General features: G+C 33.8%; 2 protein-coding genes across 2 annotated transcripts; both read right to left on the bottom strand.

Moving 5' to 3' along the window:
• Positions 1-390: 390 nt before the first annotated feature.
• Positions 391-2959, bottom strand: LOC107851492 (receptor-like protein CLAVATA2). The gene has a single exon (XM_016696542.2). The coding sequence runs from the start codon at positions 2694-2696 to the stop codon at positions 456-458; it is 2241 nt and encodes a 746-aa protein (XP_016552028.1). The 5' UTR covers positions 2697-2959; the 3' UTR covers positions 391-455.
• A 6138-nt stretch (positions 2960-9097) lies between these two features.
• Positions 9098-10581, bottom strand: LOC124889660 (uncharacterized protein ZMO1243-like). The gene is made up of 3 exons (XM_047401636.1): positions 10162-10581; positions 9455-9505; positions 9098-9286 (listed from the first exon to the last, which is right to left on the bottom strand). Exons 1-3 carry the CDS (start codon positions 10579-10581, stop codon positions 9098-9100), a joined length of 660 nt encoding a protein of 219 aa, XP_047257592.1.
• Between the last annotated feature and the right edge of the window lie 5434 nt (positions 10582-16015).

The following is a 16015-nucleotide window of genomic DNA, read 5'->3' as shown; positions in this document are numbered from 1 at the left end:
TACTTTCATTGAATTCCCCTGCTGCTGATTGTTCTCAATTAGACAAAGCCATAGAAGAAATGTTCCATTCAAAGTATCACATCTGAAAACGATCCAAATCAAATATATATAGCTTCATAGAATTTTACATGCTTGAGTCTTGCTTCAAATGACATTACAACTCCGAGAGCTCAAGATTTCATGTGCTAATTTAACACACAAAACTCTGAACATGAAGTTCAAAGAGAGACTTAAGTGTTAGTGGCACTGTGTACCTAGCTGATTTCTTGGTAAAACCTGTATATGATCAAGCTGTTCTAATGCATCTTGAAGGATCACATTCAACTAACTAAAATCAACATTTACCATAGTTAACTGCTAAAAATAAAGGGCAGGTTAGTGAACAACATATGCTTGAAGCAGTTTTGCTATATAATACAATTCATAAGTTGCTGTACAATGATCTGTTATCACTTTCAACCTGTTAAACTTTTCGTTTGCAGAATAAAGCTTCTTGTTCGAGTTGAACAAAATAAAACAATGACGCCAACATAGAAGCTAACTAGAGCACTTATACAGAAAACCCAAATTGATAATGGTCCCTCTTCCATTTCCTCTTTAAACTTTTTCCCTGGCTCTACTGGGAAAGTTCTCTGACAGACATTACTAGATGATTCCATACATAAGTCTGGATTACCAGCAAATGCTCCCAAAAATTTCCAATAACCTCGCTTTGTTGGAATAACACCAGAGAAGCAATTATATGACAGATTTAAAACTGTCAAATTTCTGAGGACAGTAATGTTTTCAGGGATGTGTCCAGACAAAGAATTATGTGACAAATCAAGAGCCTTTAGCTTCTGCAACTTCCCTATACTCCCTGGAACCGGACCATTAAGAAAATTGTATGACAAATTAAGGTACTCCAAACCATGTAATCCAAACAGATCCACCGGAATTTCGCCATGAAGCAAATTCTCAGACAGATCAATTCCAATTGTGGTTGTGAGGTTATAGTTGAAGATCAAACTAGTTTCATCAGCAACGAGGGAAAGTTTGATAACCAGGCTTCGATCTGAAATTGATGGTACTGCAAGAGTGGTTTTCCTAATGTCGCCATTGTAGAAATTTGGACTACTGTTAAAGTTACCGTCTGGTATATATCCTGAGAACTTGTTTCCAGAAAAATCCAAAGTATGAATAGCCTGAAATGTAAATAACCAACTAGGCAGAGATCCACTGAACTTGTTCCGAGCAAGGGAGAGGAATTTGAGGTTTGGCCATTTGGTTATTGCATCATTTAGAGATCCTGAGAGATTGTTATAGCTCAAGTCAACAACTTCCAAAGACTTGCAGCCTGCCAACGTCAGTGGGATCTCACCAGAAATCTTGTTGTTTCCTATATCAAATATCTTTAGACTATCCAACGCGTCAAGCACTGGCTGAATTTCCCCAGAAAGATTATTATTGTTTAGTATGAGTGCCAGTAGTTGGAAACAACCTACGATGTTCAAAGGAATCGAGCCAGTGAGTAAGTTATGTGAGAGATCAATCACCTGTAGATAGGTCAAATTACCAATCCTTTCTGGTATTTCACCCACAAGAAGATTGTAAGACAGAAACAATGCTTGCAAACTCTTCAATTCTGTTATTGTTACAGGAATATTACCAGAGAACTGATTGTGAGATAGGTCAAGAAGTAGAAGTCCAGACTTGTCTGATGCCTCGGCAATCCTACTTGGAATCTTCCCTGATAGCTCGTTATAACTCAAGTCCAACACACACAACCTCTCCGAAAAAACCATTCTAGGAGAGATACCATATCGTAATTCATTATGTGACAAGTTGAGCTGTGTCAAACCCCCAAGACTAGAGATACATGTTGGTATGCCTCCAAGAATCGAATTGTTCGCTAAATTGAGAACTGTAAGTGATTCCCTCGACGAAAATAGACAAGGCAAAGTACCCGATAACATATTAGACTCAAGGTTAAGTGAAACCAATGCTTGGCTGAAATCACCCACGTTTCCTATCAAACTATTGTGAGACAAGTTCAGATACTTCAATGTCATCAAATTTAACAAGCTCTTAGGTAACTCCCCATGAAAACTATTAAAACCCAAGTTGAGTTTTTCAAGTATGACTGAGAAATTTCCTATCCACATTGGAATTTCACCCCTCAACATATTATGACTAAGATCAAGCTCAATTATCTGGCTCATGGTTGCAAATGCAGTACTAGGAAGAACACCAGTGAACATGTTATAACTAAGATCTAAAGTCCTAAGACTCCACAACCTCCATAAACAAGATGGTATTGAAGTATTGAAGCTGTTGTGAGACAAGACAAGAGTTTCAAGAAAAGTGAGATTACACAAACAAGGATGGACCTGGCCTGACAAGTTGAACCGAGTGAGGTTGAGTCCAGTGACTCGTCCAGTCTGGTTGGACCGGGTGACACCGGTCCAGTTTGACATAGGAACATTGGCATCCCAGCTTGACAAAGGATTTTCTTGGAACTGTAACTTGAAGAGCAAAAGCAAAGCCATGTCTTTTGGGTCTTGAAGACTCGCAGCTTCGACAGTTGCATTACCATCAAAAGAAACAGAAAATGCAGAGGAAAGTGGGAAAATCAAGAAGAATAGTAAAAAGAAAGGAACTTTGAGCAAATAAGAGGTTCTACAAGGCTCAATAAGTGAACCCCATGATTCTGCCATGGAGGAAAATTAGCTAGTGAAATGTGTGTTTCTGTGGGTACTCAGGAAGGGGGAAAGGGGAAAGGGGAAAGGGGAAATGGGGGGTCCCTGGGCAGGGTTTCTACAGAATGTGTCTGTGTGTGAAAGGAATCAGTAGTGAGTAGCAGTAGTAGATCAGTAAGCTCAAAGTCGGTACTTCATTGAGAGTCACACCACTAAAGAACCAACATTCTTTCTTGTTTCTTGTTTGTGGTTTCTTTTTTTTGCTTTTTTTCCTAATAAGTGTACTCATGTTTTATCGAGGCACACGCGTATGTTTCGAAAATACCCTTACTGCCCCTTTCAAAACAAATGCTTCTATACGTTCTATATTTTGACACATGGACCTTTTGGGTCCCATCTATCAAAATATTTTTTTCTTTTCGTCTTTATATTTCTTTGACTTTTCACTGTAGTTAGCCGTTTTTATTTACAAATTTTCTACTTTTTTATTTTGGGGTGAATTTTTTTATTTTTTTCTTTATTTTTGCTTTTCATTTTTTTTCATGCCGATGAAACTAATCAAATTGATTGTCTTTTGTTCTTTCTAATTCTTATTTGTAGATATTTGTAACCAAATCAAATTTATATACAGTAGTATTTTTTTTATTTTAATTTATTTATGTCACTTTTTTATAAGTCTATTTCAAAAGGAATGTCTTGTTCATTTTCTAAAATTTTTTTAATTTTAATTTTTTACATAATATGTTTAAAATTACAAAAGTTAAAGAATACTTTAATATATTCTATATATTTTTAGTTAAGACCAATTAAGAGCTCGTTTGGATAAAATTAAAAAATATTTTTTTAATTTATGTGTTTAAAAGCTGAAAATAAGTATTTAGAGATTAAGCAGATAAATGGTTTAACAGAAGTGATAAAAATGAAAAGAAGTTATGGATGTGTTTGATAAACAAGTGTTGATAAACACTTTTTTATCATCAAAATGACTTAAATGTCATTAAAATTGCTAACATCATAAATACATTGAATTATATATAATTTTTAATCCTAATAATTCAAAAATAAAGGAGAAAGATGAAGAGAAAACTAGAGGAAAGAGACGGAGAGAAGAGGCAAAGAGAAAATATATATATTTATCTATATAAATCTATACTTATCTCTATCTTTTTTTCTCTGTATATATATAAGGGCTACAAATTTGGGTTATTGTTAAAATTAGAGGAAAATATAAGAGATAAAAATGTAAATGTCTTGGTCAAATTAAAAAGAATTTTAATCTAAAATGTAAAAAGTCGGGGGAACCCGGCGTCTCACTTTTTGCTTTTTTTTAATTGAATTTTAATTTTTTTTTTAAGTACTTTTTTATTTTATCATACATCTAAAAAAGCTACAAAAGAAATTAAAAATTGACTTGATCATATTTTAATCTTATCCGAACGGACTCTAAAAGTTATTTTAATTTAATTTTTTTGTCTATTTAATGATAGAAAAACTCTAAAATTTTAGGAAAGAATATTAAAAAATTAAATTAATATTTAGATTTATTTAGGACCCACTTCTTGATCCTACCGACTTTAAATTTTACTATACAAGAGATGTACTTAATATTAAAAAAATATATGATAATTTCTTAATTTCTAAATATTAGAGATGTCTTTAATAATGCTAAAGCATTTAAATAATATCATATAGACTTATGAAAGATAAATTTATTTCTTATGGGATTTAATTTTAAATTTGCAATATCCAAATTTTCTTACACTAACAAAAATTAAGAGAATATAATCAAAAAATATAAATTATCTCCATGATTGAGTGATAAAAAAAATTAATTAGCTTACAAATATCAACAAATAAAAACTAGGAGGAAATAATGAAGCAAAAGAATAAAAACTTCAATTTATTTAGTATAGTAACACCAAGAAAAAAAATATTTGAAGAAAAGAACAAATAAAGAATAAAAAATAAATAAAAAATAAAAATTAATCTCATGGTGCATGAGGCCCATAGTAAAAAATTTCCTATATGTATCATCAACAAATATCAATTTGCTGTTGCGATTTTCTCACAAATGATCAAGCACTGGGTGATTTTTTTACGAATTAAAGGATTTTAATTTCTTGGAATCTCGAAATTTTGTTTTAAATATTTTATCCACTTTGCTTTATGCCCTCACCTTTTAAGTACTCCCTCCATTTTAAATAATTCTTTTAGATTTGGACCTTTTAATAAACTACTCACTAAAGATAATTTTATCAAATTATTTCTAATTGCTTTTATTTCTTTCTAAGTTGACGTTAATTATTATATTTAAATTAAAATAAATATTAGAAAGATTATAATCAAAATATTTTTAAAAACTTAAACATGTATTTATTTGGGAATAAAGTCAATAACTCACCAACATGGGGTGTGGTACAGTGGATGGGTTGTTCCACCCTTAATCAGAGATTCAGGATTCGACCCTGGGTATGGAGAAAACTCTATTGGGAGCGCTGCCACCTTAGTGGTCCCTGCAACGCACGATCCGAATTAGTCGGGACTCTAATGCGGACACCAAACACCAAATGAAAAACCAAAAAAAAAAAAAAGTATAAGCAACATAAATACCAACCCTTTTGAAAGTAATTACACTCTCTCCCACTTTTTAATTACGTTACTCTCTTTCCCTATTAATATACATAACATAGCCAACATATACATAGCAACAACAACAACAACAACAACAACAAGCCCAGTGTATTCCCACACGGTAGGGACTGGGGAGGGTAAAATGTACGCAGTCCATAACGCTACCCCCGAAGAAGTAGAGAGGCTATTTTTGATAGAACCCTGACTCAATATAAATAAATATAAAAAAAATCATAATGAAACGTGAAGCAGGATTGGTGGCTTAACAGAAATAAAGAATCAGAAATAGTAAAATAGAACTCAGAGCAATACAGGATAGGGGAACTAAGAGCCATAAGCTATAAGAAATAAGAAAAATAAAATCTAGAATAGGGTACGCGCCTAGTAGTAACCTACACTCACAGACCAAAGCCACCCACCACACCTAGTCTCTCCTGACTAGCGGCTCCTACCTATCGACACAGTCCTACGATTACTACCCCGGCTAAACAGGGACTCTCCTAATTACTTGCTACAACCCATGTACTCACCCTAGCCTTCTACCCTTATCTGTGACCTCCACACCTTTCCATCTAGGGTCATGTCCTCGGTAAGCTGAAGCTGCTCCATGTCATGTCTAATCACTCCCCTCCAGTATTTCTTCGGCCTTCCTCTACTCCTCCTGAAGTCATCCAAGGCTAGCCTCTTACACTTGGGAACTGGGGCATTCGCGCCCCTCCTCATCACATGCCCAAACCATCTCAGCCTCCCTTCCCGCATCTTGTCCTCCACCGAAGCCACTCCCACCTTCTCCCGAACAATCTCATTCCTAACTCTATCCCCTCTTGTAAGCCCACACATCCAACGCAACATTCTCATTTTTTCCACCTTCAATTTTTAAATATGGGAGTTTTTGACAGGCTAAAACTCCGCTCCATACAATATGACTGGATGGACTGTCACTCTATAGAATTTGCCTTTAAGCCTAAGGAGCACCTTCCTATCACACAACACTCCAGAGGGGAGTCTCTACTTCATCCAACCAGCTCCAATACAATTAGAGACATCCTCGTCAATCTCACCATTCTCTTGAATCATAGACCCAAGATATTTGAAACTATCCTTCTTACATACAACTTGGGAATCCAACCTCACCACCACTTCGTCTTCCTGCCTTAAGTCACTAATCTTGTACTCCAAATACTCTGTCTTGGACCTTCTCAACCTGAACCCCTTAGATTCTAGGGTTTGCCTCCATACCTCCAATTTTTCATTCACACCCCTCCCCTCCTCTCCCCCCGCGTCTCATCAATCAGCACTATATCATCTGCAAATAACATACACCAAGGCACTTCACCTTGAATACTCTGCGTCAACATGTCCATCACCAACACAAATAGGAACGGACTAAGAGTCAAACCCTGATGCAACCCTATCTCGACCAAAAAGTGCGCTAAGTCTCCTCCCGCCGTTTGCACCCGAGTTTTTCCTCCATCGTACATGTCCTTAATAGCTCTGGTATACGCCACTGGAACCCTTTTCACCTCCAAGCATCTCCAAAGAATATCCATAGGGACTTTGTCATAAGCCTTCTTCAGGTCGATGAACACCATGTGCAAATCTCTCTTTCTTTCCCTATACTGCTCCACTAATCTCCTCACCTGGTGGATTGACTCTGTCGTCGAGCGACCAGGCATAAAACCAAACTGATTCTCAGAAATGGACACGATTTTCCTCAATCTCCGCTCAACCACCTTCTCCCAAATCTTCATAGTATAACTCAACAACTTAATACCCCTATAGTGGTTGCAACTCTAAATGTCCCCTTGTTTTTATATAACAGAATCATCGTACTCCATCTCCAGGCCTCAGACATTCTCGCAGTCTTAAAAATATCGTTAAACAAATCAATCACCTTAAGCTTGCCCCACCCACAAACTTCCAAAAATCCACTAATATCTCATCGGGCCCCGTCGCCCTACCCATCCTCATCCTACCAATAGCCTCTCTGACCTCCTCCACCTTAAAACGTCTACAGTAACTAAAATCATGGCTCTCCTTTGAATACTCCAGCTCCCCTAACTCAATGCATCTGTCCCCTTCCCTATTCAAAAGTCTATGAAAATACTCCTGCCATCTCTTCTTAATATGAACATCCTCTACCAAAACTCTACCATCTCCCCCTTAATACACTTCACTTGGTCAAGGTCATGACCCTTCCGCTCCTTAGCCTTAGCAAGACTATACAACCTCTTTCCCCTACCTTTTTTCTCTAACCCCGCATACAAGCTCTCAAAAACTGCTGTCTTAGCAGCCGTAACTGCTAACTTAGCCTCCTTCTTTGCCACTTTGTAAACCTCCCTATTCACCCGCTTCTCCTCTTCATCTTTACTCTCAATCAACTTAACATATGCCCCTTCTTAATCTCCACTTTATTCTTAACTTCTTCATTCCACCACCAGTCCCCCTTATGCCTTCCTGCACGCCCTCTCGAAACACCCAACACTTCTCTAGCAATCTCCGTGATGCAGCTGGCATCCTTATTCCATCTAACATCCATGTTCCCTTTACACTCCCACACCCCCAATCCTTCTACCTTCTCTCCTATCTCCAGTGCGCTAACTGGCGTCAGCCACCCCAGTTAATTCTAGGTCGACCCTTCCCGACCCTTCTCTTTTTGTTCTTCTTGATAATCAAGTCCATCACCAGAAGCCTGTGCTGGGTCGAAAGATGCTCACTCGAAATGACTTTACAGTCCTTACATAAAACCCTATCCTCCTTCCTAAGCAGCATAAAGTCAATCTGAATCTTGGCTATCGCGCTTCTGAAAGTAATCAGGTGATCTTCCTTCTTCGGAATCACCACCACCAGCCCAAAAGCCCTCGCAAAATCCAACAGAGCAACTTCCTCGCTATTTCTATCACCAAGACCAAAACCTTCATGCACATCGTTATAACCTCCCGAAAGAGCCCTAATGTGCCCATTAAAGTCTCCCGCAATAACAATCTTCCTCGAGATAGGCACGCTTCTCACCACCACGTCCAACGCCTCTCAGAATCTCACTTTTAACTCCTCTTCCAAACCCACTTGTGACACATAAACACTACACACGTGCAGCGAAAACCTCCCAATGACCAACGTAATCGTCATCAGCCTATCACTGATCCTCTTAACCTCCACCACCTGCTCTCTAAGCTCCTTATTCACAAAAATTCCTACTTCATTAATACGTCTCTCACTCCCTGAGTACCACAACTTGGACCCATCCACATCCCTAGCCTTAGACCCTACCCACTTAGTCTCCTAAACACACGAAATGTTAATCCTCATCTTCTTAAGAATCTTTAATAGCTCTATGGACTTACCCTGAAGGGTCCCTATGTTCCAAGACCCTACCCTTAACCTATCTTTTCTCGTCTCCCGCCTAACTCTACCACCCCTCGCTGCACTAGCCCTACCACCCAACCTGGACCGCACATCCCCCCTACCCTTCCCTCTTCACCCCCACCCGAAACAACCCTCAACCTCAGCTCTCTCGGACATGACCCTATTCCACTATCAATCCTCACAACCACCACTCAAAAAGCAAAAAAAACCCCAAACCGACAAACAAACAGAGCAACCGTAGGAAAATAGGGAAAAATAAAAAAAAGTAAGAAAACAAAAGACAAGCACAAAATATTCTATTCGGCCTAGTATCTAGAACAAAACAACACTATCCACCAATACGTAAAAGCAGCCTGTCAAAACTAAAATTACAAGCGACAGAGTAATACAAAGAATCAAAAACGGTAAGAAATAACTAAATATCAAAGTTTAGATGTCACTGAGATACTCCTACGTGCTGCTGGTTTCGACAATTTTGGAGTCGAATCTGGTTGCCAGAATAGAGTCGCTGACAAGCAGCTGCCAGTGCGTCGCCGGAGTTTGCCAGAGTTTTTTCTGGCTATTGCCGCAAGTCTAGAATCCGCTGGCCTGCTATACGTCGTCGTCCCAACCTGTTATGACCGATGCTGTCTCTTTACATCGTTGCCGGAGTCGAGCCGACGAGAACCCCTAATCTCGCCGACAATAACAGTGGGGAGAGTACAAGAAAGGATGGAAGAGAGAGAGAAGGGATAGAGAGAACTTAGGGGAGAGAGAGAAAGAACGAGGGGGAAAAGTACCTTACCTATTGCCGGCGTCGGCGTCGGAGACGGTCGGCCAATCAACGCGAGCTGTACGGTTCAGGTGAAGTGAACGTTAGGTCGTAGAGTGAACGCTAGAGAAAGAACGTTAAAGCTTCGAGTTCAAAAATTTTCCCAACATATACATAGCATTCTATGTATATGTTGGAATTTTTATAATATGATTAGGGAGTTGGGATTTTTTGTAATATTGAAAACATAAATTGTGTATTTATGTAATTTTTAGAAAAAAATAAATCAATAACTCAAAAGAAGTCCTGGTAAAAATGCAGTAGCAGCATTCTTGGGCAGGCAATATTTTTCTGGTTGTGCACTGGCCTAAAGGCTATAGTTTATGAACTAAATGTACTTTCTTGATTTTATATTACTCGACTAAAGTTTATCAAGTTCCTCCAACATTATTTTTATGACCGACTATATTGTTAGACCCCTCAACTTGGCGTTATTTTTTACTTAGACATCTCAAATGGACATTATTTATTTTTAGCACCTCAAATAGCGTACGAGTGTGTCATTGTGGCACCTTTTGCACAATCTGCAAAAATATATAGTATGCGTGTATTACACGCGTTATGATGATTAAAGTGAATATTATAACGTGTAAAGTGACTAATAATAATAAAACATTTGTTTTTTTATTCAAATATTTTTTAAATAATTAAATTAATTCAAATAAAAAAAATTACCCCCTCCCCCAAACTCCCTGCCAGTCTTCTTCTCCAAATACTTCCCCCTCTCAACCTCCAATCATCTTCTTCCTTATACCCACGCCCTTCTGCAAACACCCCAGCCCCCCTCCCCTTCCCCCCATCTCCTCCCAACGCCCCCCCCTGCCCCCCCCCCCCCCCCCCCCCCACACCACAATCATCTTCTCCAAACGCCCCCTTCACCCAACCCCTCGAATCTTTTCCAAATGCCGCCCCTAACCCCAACCCCAACCCCTTCCCACCACCATAATTATCTTCTCCAAACGTCTTCACCAAAAAAATATACACTTGCATCATATGTTTTCTCTTTAGCTGATCGAGACAGAACATTGTACCATTTTGATCTATGTTTCTCATAATTGTCCTGTTAAACTTCTTCAATTCCAGCAAATTTAACATGGATCAGTGTAGCTAATGCTATAATTTAAATGTGGATCAGATTTAAATAGTGAAGTAAAAATATTGTGATTACAAAGTTTTTCTAAAGCATATATAGATTCGTTTGGTCTAAATTTTTTTTAATTTTTTTTCATTGATGTTGTTTGATTTTCAGTTATTATTCATCTTCTTTTTTCTTATTAATAAAATAGTGCTTATTATCTAATTTTCACGAACCCCCAAATGCGTATGCAATTTTTAATTTTTTCTCAATAATTTTTAACATTAAATAAATTTAAGATTGACAAAAATAGTGGATAAAAATGAGAAAAAAGACATAAATTAATGGAGATGAATTAATATATTTTTTGTCGGCCAACTTGGATGCCATGTCAATCGAAAAAGGGCTTTCATGCACCTTCATCTAGGTGTAATACACATACCTTACCAACTCTATAAAAGATGTTAAAATGACACATCCGTACGCTACTTGAGGTGTCAAAAATGAACAATGTCTACTTAAGGTATCAAACTGAAAGATGATGCCAAGTTAAGAAGTCTGACGATGTATTCCGACTATTTTTATTATTAAATGAAAACCATCTCATTGAAGAGAGAGAGGGGGGTGAAGGCGGGTGGGGGGTGGGAGGCAAAAGGTGTTTGGTGCTGCCTGGAGAAGTGTAAAACTTCACTTTTCCTTTTTTTTTGGGCAAAATGCTCTATTGGACCCCTGTACTATGTCAGTTTTGTAAGTTGGACGCTTCTACTTACATATTTGTCATCTGGACCCATGAACCCATGAAAAAACTACATTTTAAACACTTTTTTGGAGAGTGTAGCACACTCTCCCATGTCAGCTGCCACATCAGCTGTCACGTGTGCCATGTCATCTGTCATGTGTGCCACGTCATCTGCCATGTCATTTAAAACAAATAAAAAAAATTAGAAAAAGTATTACATTAAATTCCAAGTCATTTTTAAAATGCTACACAACAAATTAAATATTAATTAATTTAATTAAATAAGAAAAATTTGTAAATTGTAGAAAAATTTGAATAATCATGCTTTTAAAATTTGAAAAATTTGAATAATCATTTTTAAAATAAAAAATAAAAAAATAATAAAAAAAGTATTACATTAAAGTTAATTAAATATTCTAATTAATTAAATATTAAAAATAATTTAATTAATTAATTTAAATTTTAAATTAAATTAGTAAAAAATTAATTAATTAAAATTCTTAACTAATTAACTTATTTAAATTAATTAATATATCAAATTTAAAATTCTTACCTAATTTAAAAAAAATTTACTTAAATCTTAATTAATTTAAATATGATTTATATATTTAAAATATTTAAATTAAATTAATTGTGAGGGGAGGGGTTGGGGGAGGGGCTGAGTGTGATGGAGGCTGAGGGAGGGGGTAGAGTGGGGGGCTGGAAGAAGGGGGTTGGTTTAGGTGCGGGCTGGGGAAGGGGTTGCGTGGGGCTGGGTGGGATGGGGATGGGCTGGGAAAGGGGAAGGGGTTACGTGGGGCTGGGGATGGGCTGGGGTGGGGTGAAGGGTTAGAGAGAGGGGTGGGTAGGGTGGGGACGAGGGGGGGTGGTGGGGTGGGGAGGGATATTTTTTTTTTTAATTTTTAAAAATATTTTTAAAATGATTTTTTAATTTTTAAAAATAATTTTAAATTATTTTTAAATTATTTTATAAATATTTTAAAATTAAAAAAGATGGAGGGAAAAAAAGGATCCTTTTTATTTTTTTTTAATTTTAAAAATATTTTTAATTATTTTTAAATTTTTAAAAATATTTTTAAATTATTTTTAAATTTTAAATAATATTTTTAAATTTAAAAAATGAAGAGAAAAAAAGAACCTTTTTAATTTTTTTTTAATTTTTAATATTATTTTTATTTTTTTAATTATTTTAATGTAAAATTGGCCAAAAATTTACCCCACTCGCACCCCTAGGCGAGTGGTTACATTCTCTTTGTCCTATTCACCATGACCTTGCCACACAGGCAAGGTCAACGGTCAAAGGGTGTGAAATGCTGCTTTTTGATGGATTCAAAGGTCCAGATGATAAACATGTAAGTAGAAGTGTCCAACTTACAAAACTGACATAGTACAGAGGTCCAATCGAACATTTTGCCTTTTTTTTTTTCTTTTCATCTTTCTTTTTCAAGTTCTCTTTAACCTTTATTATCGGTAAGTGAGCGTGTGAAAGCATACGATGAAGTATTGTTCCGATGCTCTTGTTCCTTTCACTTCCTCAACCATCTTGTACCAAATATTTGACTAAAAAGTTAAATTTTATTTATTAATTAGAACTAATAATATAGCTGCAGGCTTTAAAATTTAATCGTACTTAAATTCATTAACTAATTTGGATCATATTTTAAAGAACTTTTAAATTTGGGATGTATTGATCCAAACAAACATTATGAACTAACATAATAGGATTTAGTATTTAAATTCATAGGAGAATTAAATAAAATATCCAACGCATCAAAATTTCGTGCTCAAAATGAAAAAGAGACTAAATTGTTCCTCATCTATTGAAAATAGACTATTTACTTTTGTGCTTCATATTGCCCTTCATTTTAGTAACTCATAAATTAAACTGAAAAGCAAAAACCATTAATGATGTGGCTCTCCATACTGATCTCCATATAATTACTTAGACACTTACATAAAGTTTCAACAAAGTGAAGGTGTCTCTATTCAAAATTTTAAAATTACAAATTTACAATCTATAGTCTTCTTTTTTTTTTTTTTCGATTTGTCTTTTTTTTTTCTTTTAAATTTTTTCCCTTCTAGGTTTCTTATCTCTTTTTTTTCTTTTTAATTTTTCTCTCTCTTCTATTTCTAGCCTCTACTTATCTTTTTTTTTTCCCTTTTTGGTTTCTTGTTTTTCTTTTTTCGTTCTTTTTTTTCTTCTTTTTTTTTTTCTTGTTTTTGCTTGCTCGTTTTTTTTTATTGTATTTTATATTTTATATTTTATATTTTTTTATATTTTCAAAAGATAGCTATGATGATGACATAAACATCATAATCGCTCATTGTATCTGTATTTACCATCATTTTTTTATTTTTTTTTTATTTTTTTGCCTTTTTTCTATTTTCGTCTTCTTTTCTGATTCTTTCTATTCATTTTTTTCTCTTTTATCTCCAACTTCTATTTCTCTTTTATTTTTAATTTTTTTCATTCTCATATTTTTCTATTTTGTGTTTTTTTTCTTTTTTCCTTCTTCCTATTTTTGTATTTTCTTTCTTTTCAATTTTTTCTCTCTTCTATCTCTAACTTTTATTTCTCTTTCTTCTTCTTTTTTTCTTTTTTGTTTTTTTTTTGTTTTTGTTTTTTTTTTATATTTTTTTTCTATTTTCTATATTTTGTATCTTTGAAAAATAGGCTACGTCGAGTACAAGCCATGTATGATAACAATAATATCACAATCACTTATTGTATTTGTATTCGCATCATCATTTATATTTTTGTATTCATTGATATAATTGTATTTATATTTTATTGTTCGCACTTGTATTTGTATTTTATAGTTAACATTTGTATTTGTATTTTATAATTCGCCCTTGTATTTGTATTTTATAGTTCACACCATCATTTATATTTTATACACTTACACTTGTATTTTAAAGAACTATTTTATATTTGTATTTTGTAGTTGACTGCATATTGTATTTGTATTTTATGATTTCATTTTGTTTGTATTTATATCTGTATTTGTATTTTATTTTTGTTGATAAACTTGTACACTTGTATTGTTAAAAATCGATTTTATATTTGTATTTGTAAGTTGCCCGCATATTACATTTATATATATAATTTATTATTTTATTTGTTTATATTTTAATTTGTAGTTGATGACATCATTTTTATTTTTAAATAAATTAAAAAAAATATTACTTTTCTTTCTACAAATACTTGTATGTTGTATTCTATTGATAAAAATTGAACCATATAAATATAAATGATAAACTATATAAATACAAATGTTAAATTATACAAATACAAATGTTACTTTTGTATCAAATGATACATGTTTATACAAGTTGAATTATACACAAACAAATAATACTTATTTATATATAAACACAAATGATAAATTTGACATACAAATACTAACGCTACATTTGCATTCCACGACACATTGTATATTTTAGAGTTAAACAAATATATTTAATCCATATACTTGTTTCTATACAAATACAAACATAAATTATACATAATCATAGCTAAACTATTCAAATATAAATAATAAATTTATTTGAAATATATAGTAATATACAAATAAATATAAAATATAAAAAATATAAAATATAAATATAACAACAACAACAATAAATGAAAGAAAAATTTTAAAAATTTAAAAAGGAGAAAATGACCGAAAAATGAAACAAGAATGAAAAAAGAAAAAATTATAAAAAAAAGACTACAAAGAAAAAAAAATAAATGTAAAAAAGAAAAAAAAAAAGAAAGAGAATACTAAAAAATGAGAAAAAAAAGTAAAAAGAAAAAAAGGAAAAAATGGAAAGGAAAACAACGGAAAAGAAAAAAGAACTTGAGAAGAAAAAAAAAAGAGAGAGAGAAAATAAAGGAGAGATGTTATGAATTGTATTTAATTGATAAGAGAAACTATGAATTGTAACTAATTGAAACTTAAACTAAATAAAGTAATTAAAAACTTATGTTTGCTATAAGCCACACAGTTATCCCTTAGTTGAATTAATTTAAAATATCCGAAGCACAACCTGAATCGCCAATTTAAAAAAACCCGCCCCAAATGCAAACAATATAAATCCCGACAATTTGAAGCTTAATTATAGAAAATTTTGATATTTTGTATAATTATTGAAAAATTCGATTTTGTGTCCGTGGAGATACATAATTAGCTCCCGACACTATACATCCAATGAAGGTATATTTTTTCTTTGTAAAGATATATAATTAGCTCCCAATATTTTTTTTTTGATTTTGAGTCTATTGAAATACATCCAACAAATATATATATATATATATATATATATATATATATATATATATATATATATATATATAATTAACCCCTGATACATACTTTTCTATTTTAAGTCTGTTGAGATATATAATTAGTTGAAATTTTTATAATTACTTTATAAGAATAGAGGTTTGTATAAATATGATAATTAAGGTGTATGTTTATGTTATTTTTTTTCATTCCTTACACATAGACATTTTAACTACATTAATGTCTTGAGTTTCGCCAGTTACATCTAGAATATCAACTCTACTTTGGAGACAAAAGACTGAATGAGTGTCTAGGCAATACCTATTCATTTTATGAGGAATACCTGTGCAAATATATATATTTTTTATTGCTGCTTGAAAATTTATTTCTTTTTTTTTTATTTTCTCATGTTATACTTTGTCTTATGTTAATGACATGGTCTAGTGC

This window comes from Capsicum annuum, chromosome 12, assembly GCF_002878395.1.
Source record: "Capsicum annuum cultivar UCD-10X-F1 chromosome 12, UCD10Xv1.1, whole genome shotgun sequence".
Taxonomy (NCBI): domain Eukaryota; kingdom Viridiplantae; phylum Streptophyta; class Magnoliopsida; order Solanales; family Solanaceae; genus Capsicum; species Capsicum annuum.
Note: the sequence above shows the minus strand (reverse complement) of the source record. Positions and strands in the feature narration are given on the sequence as shown.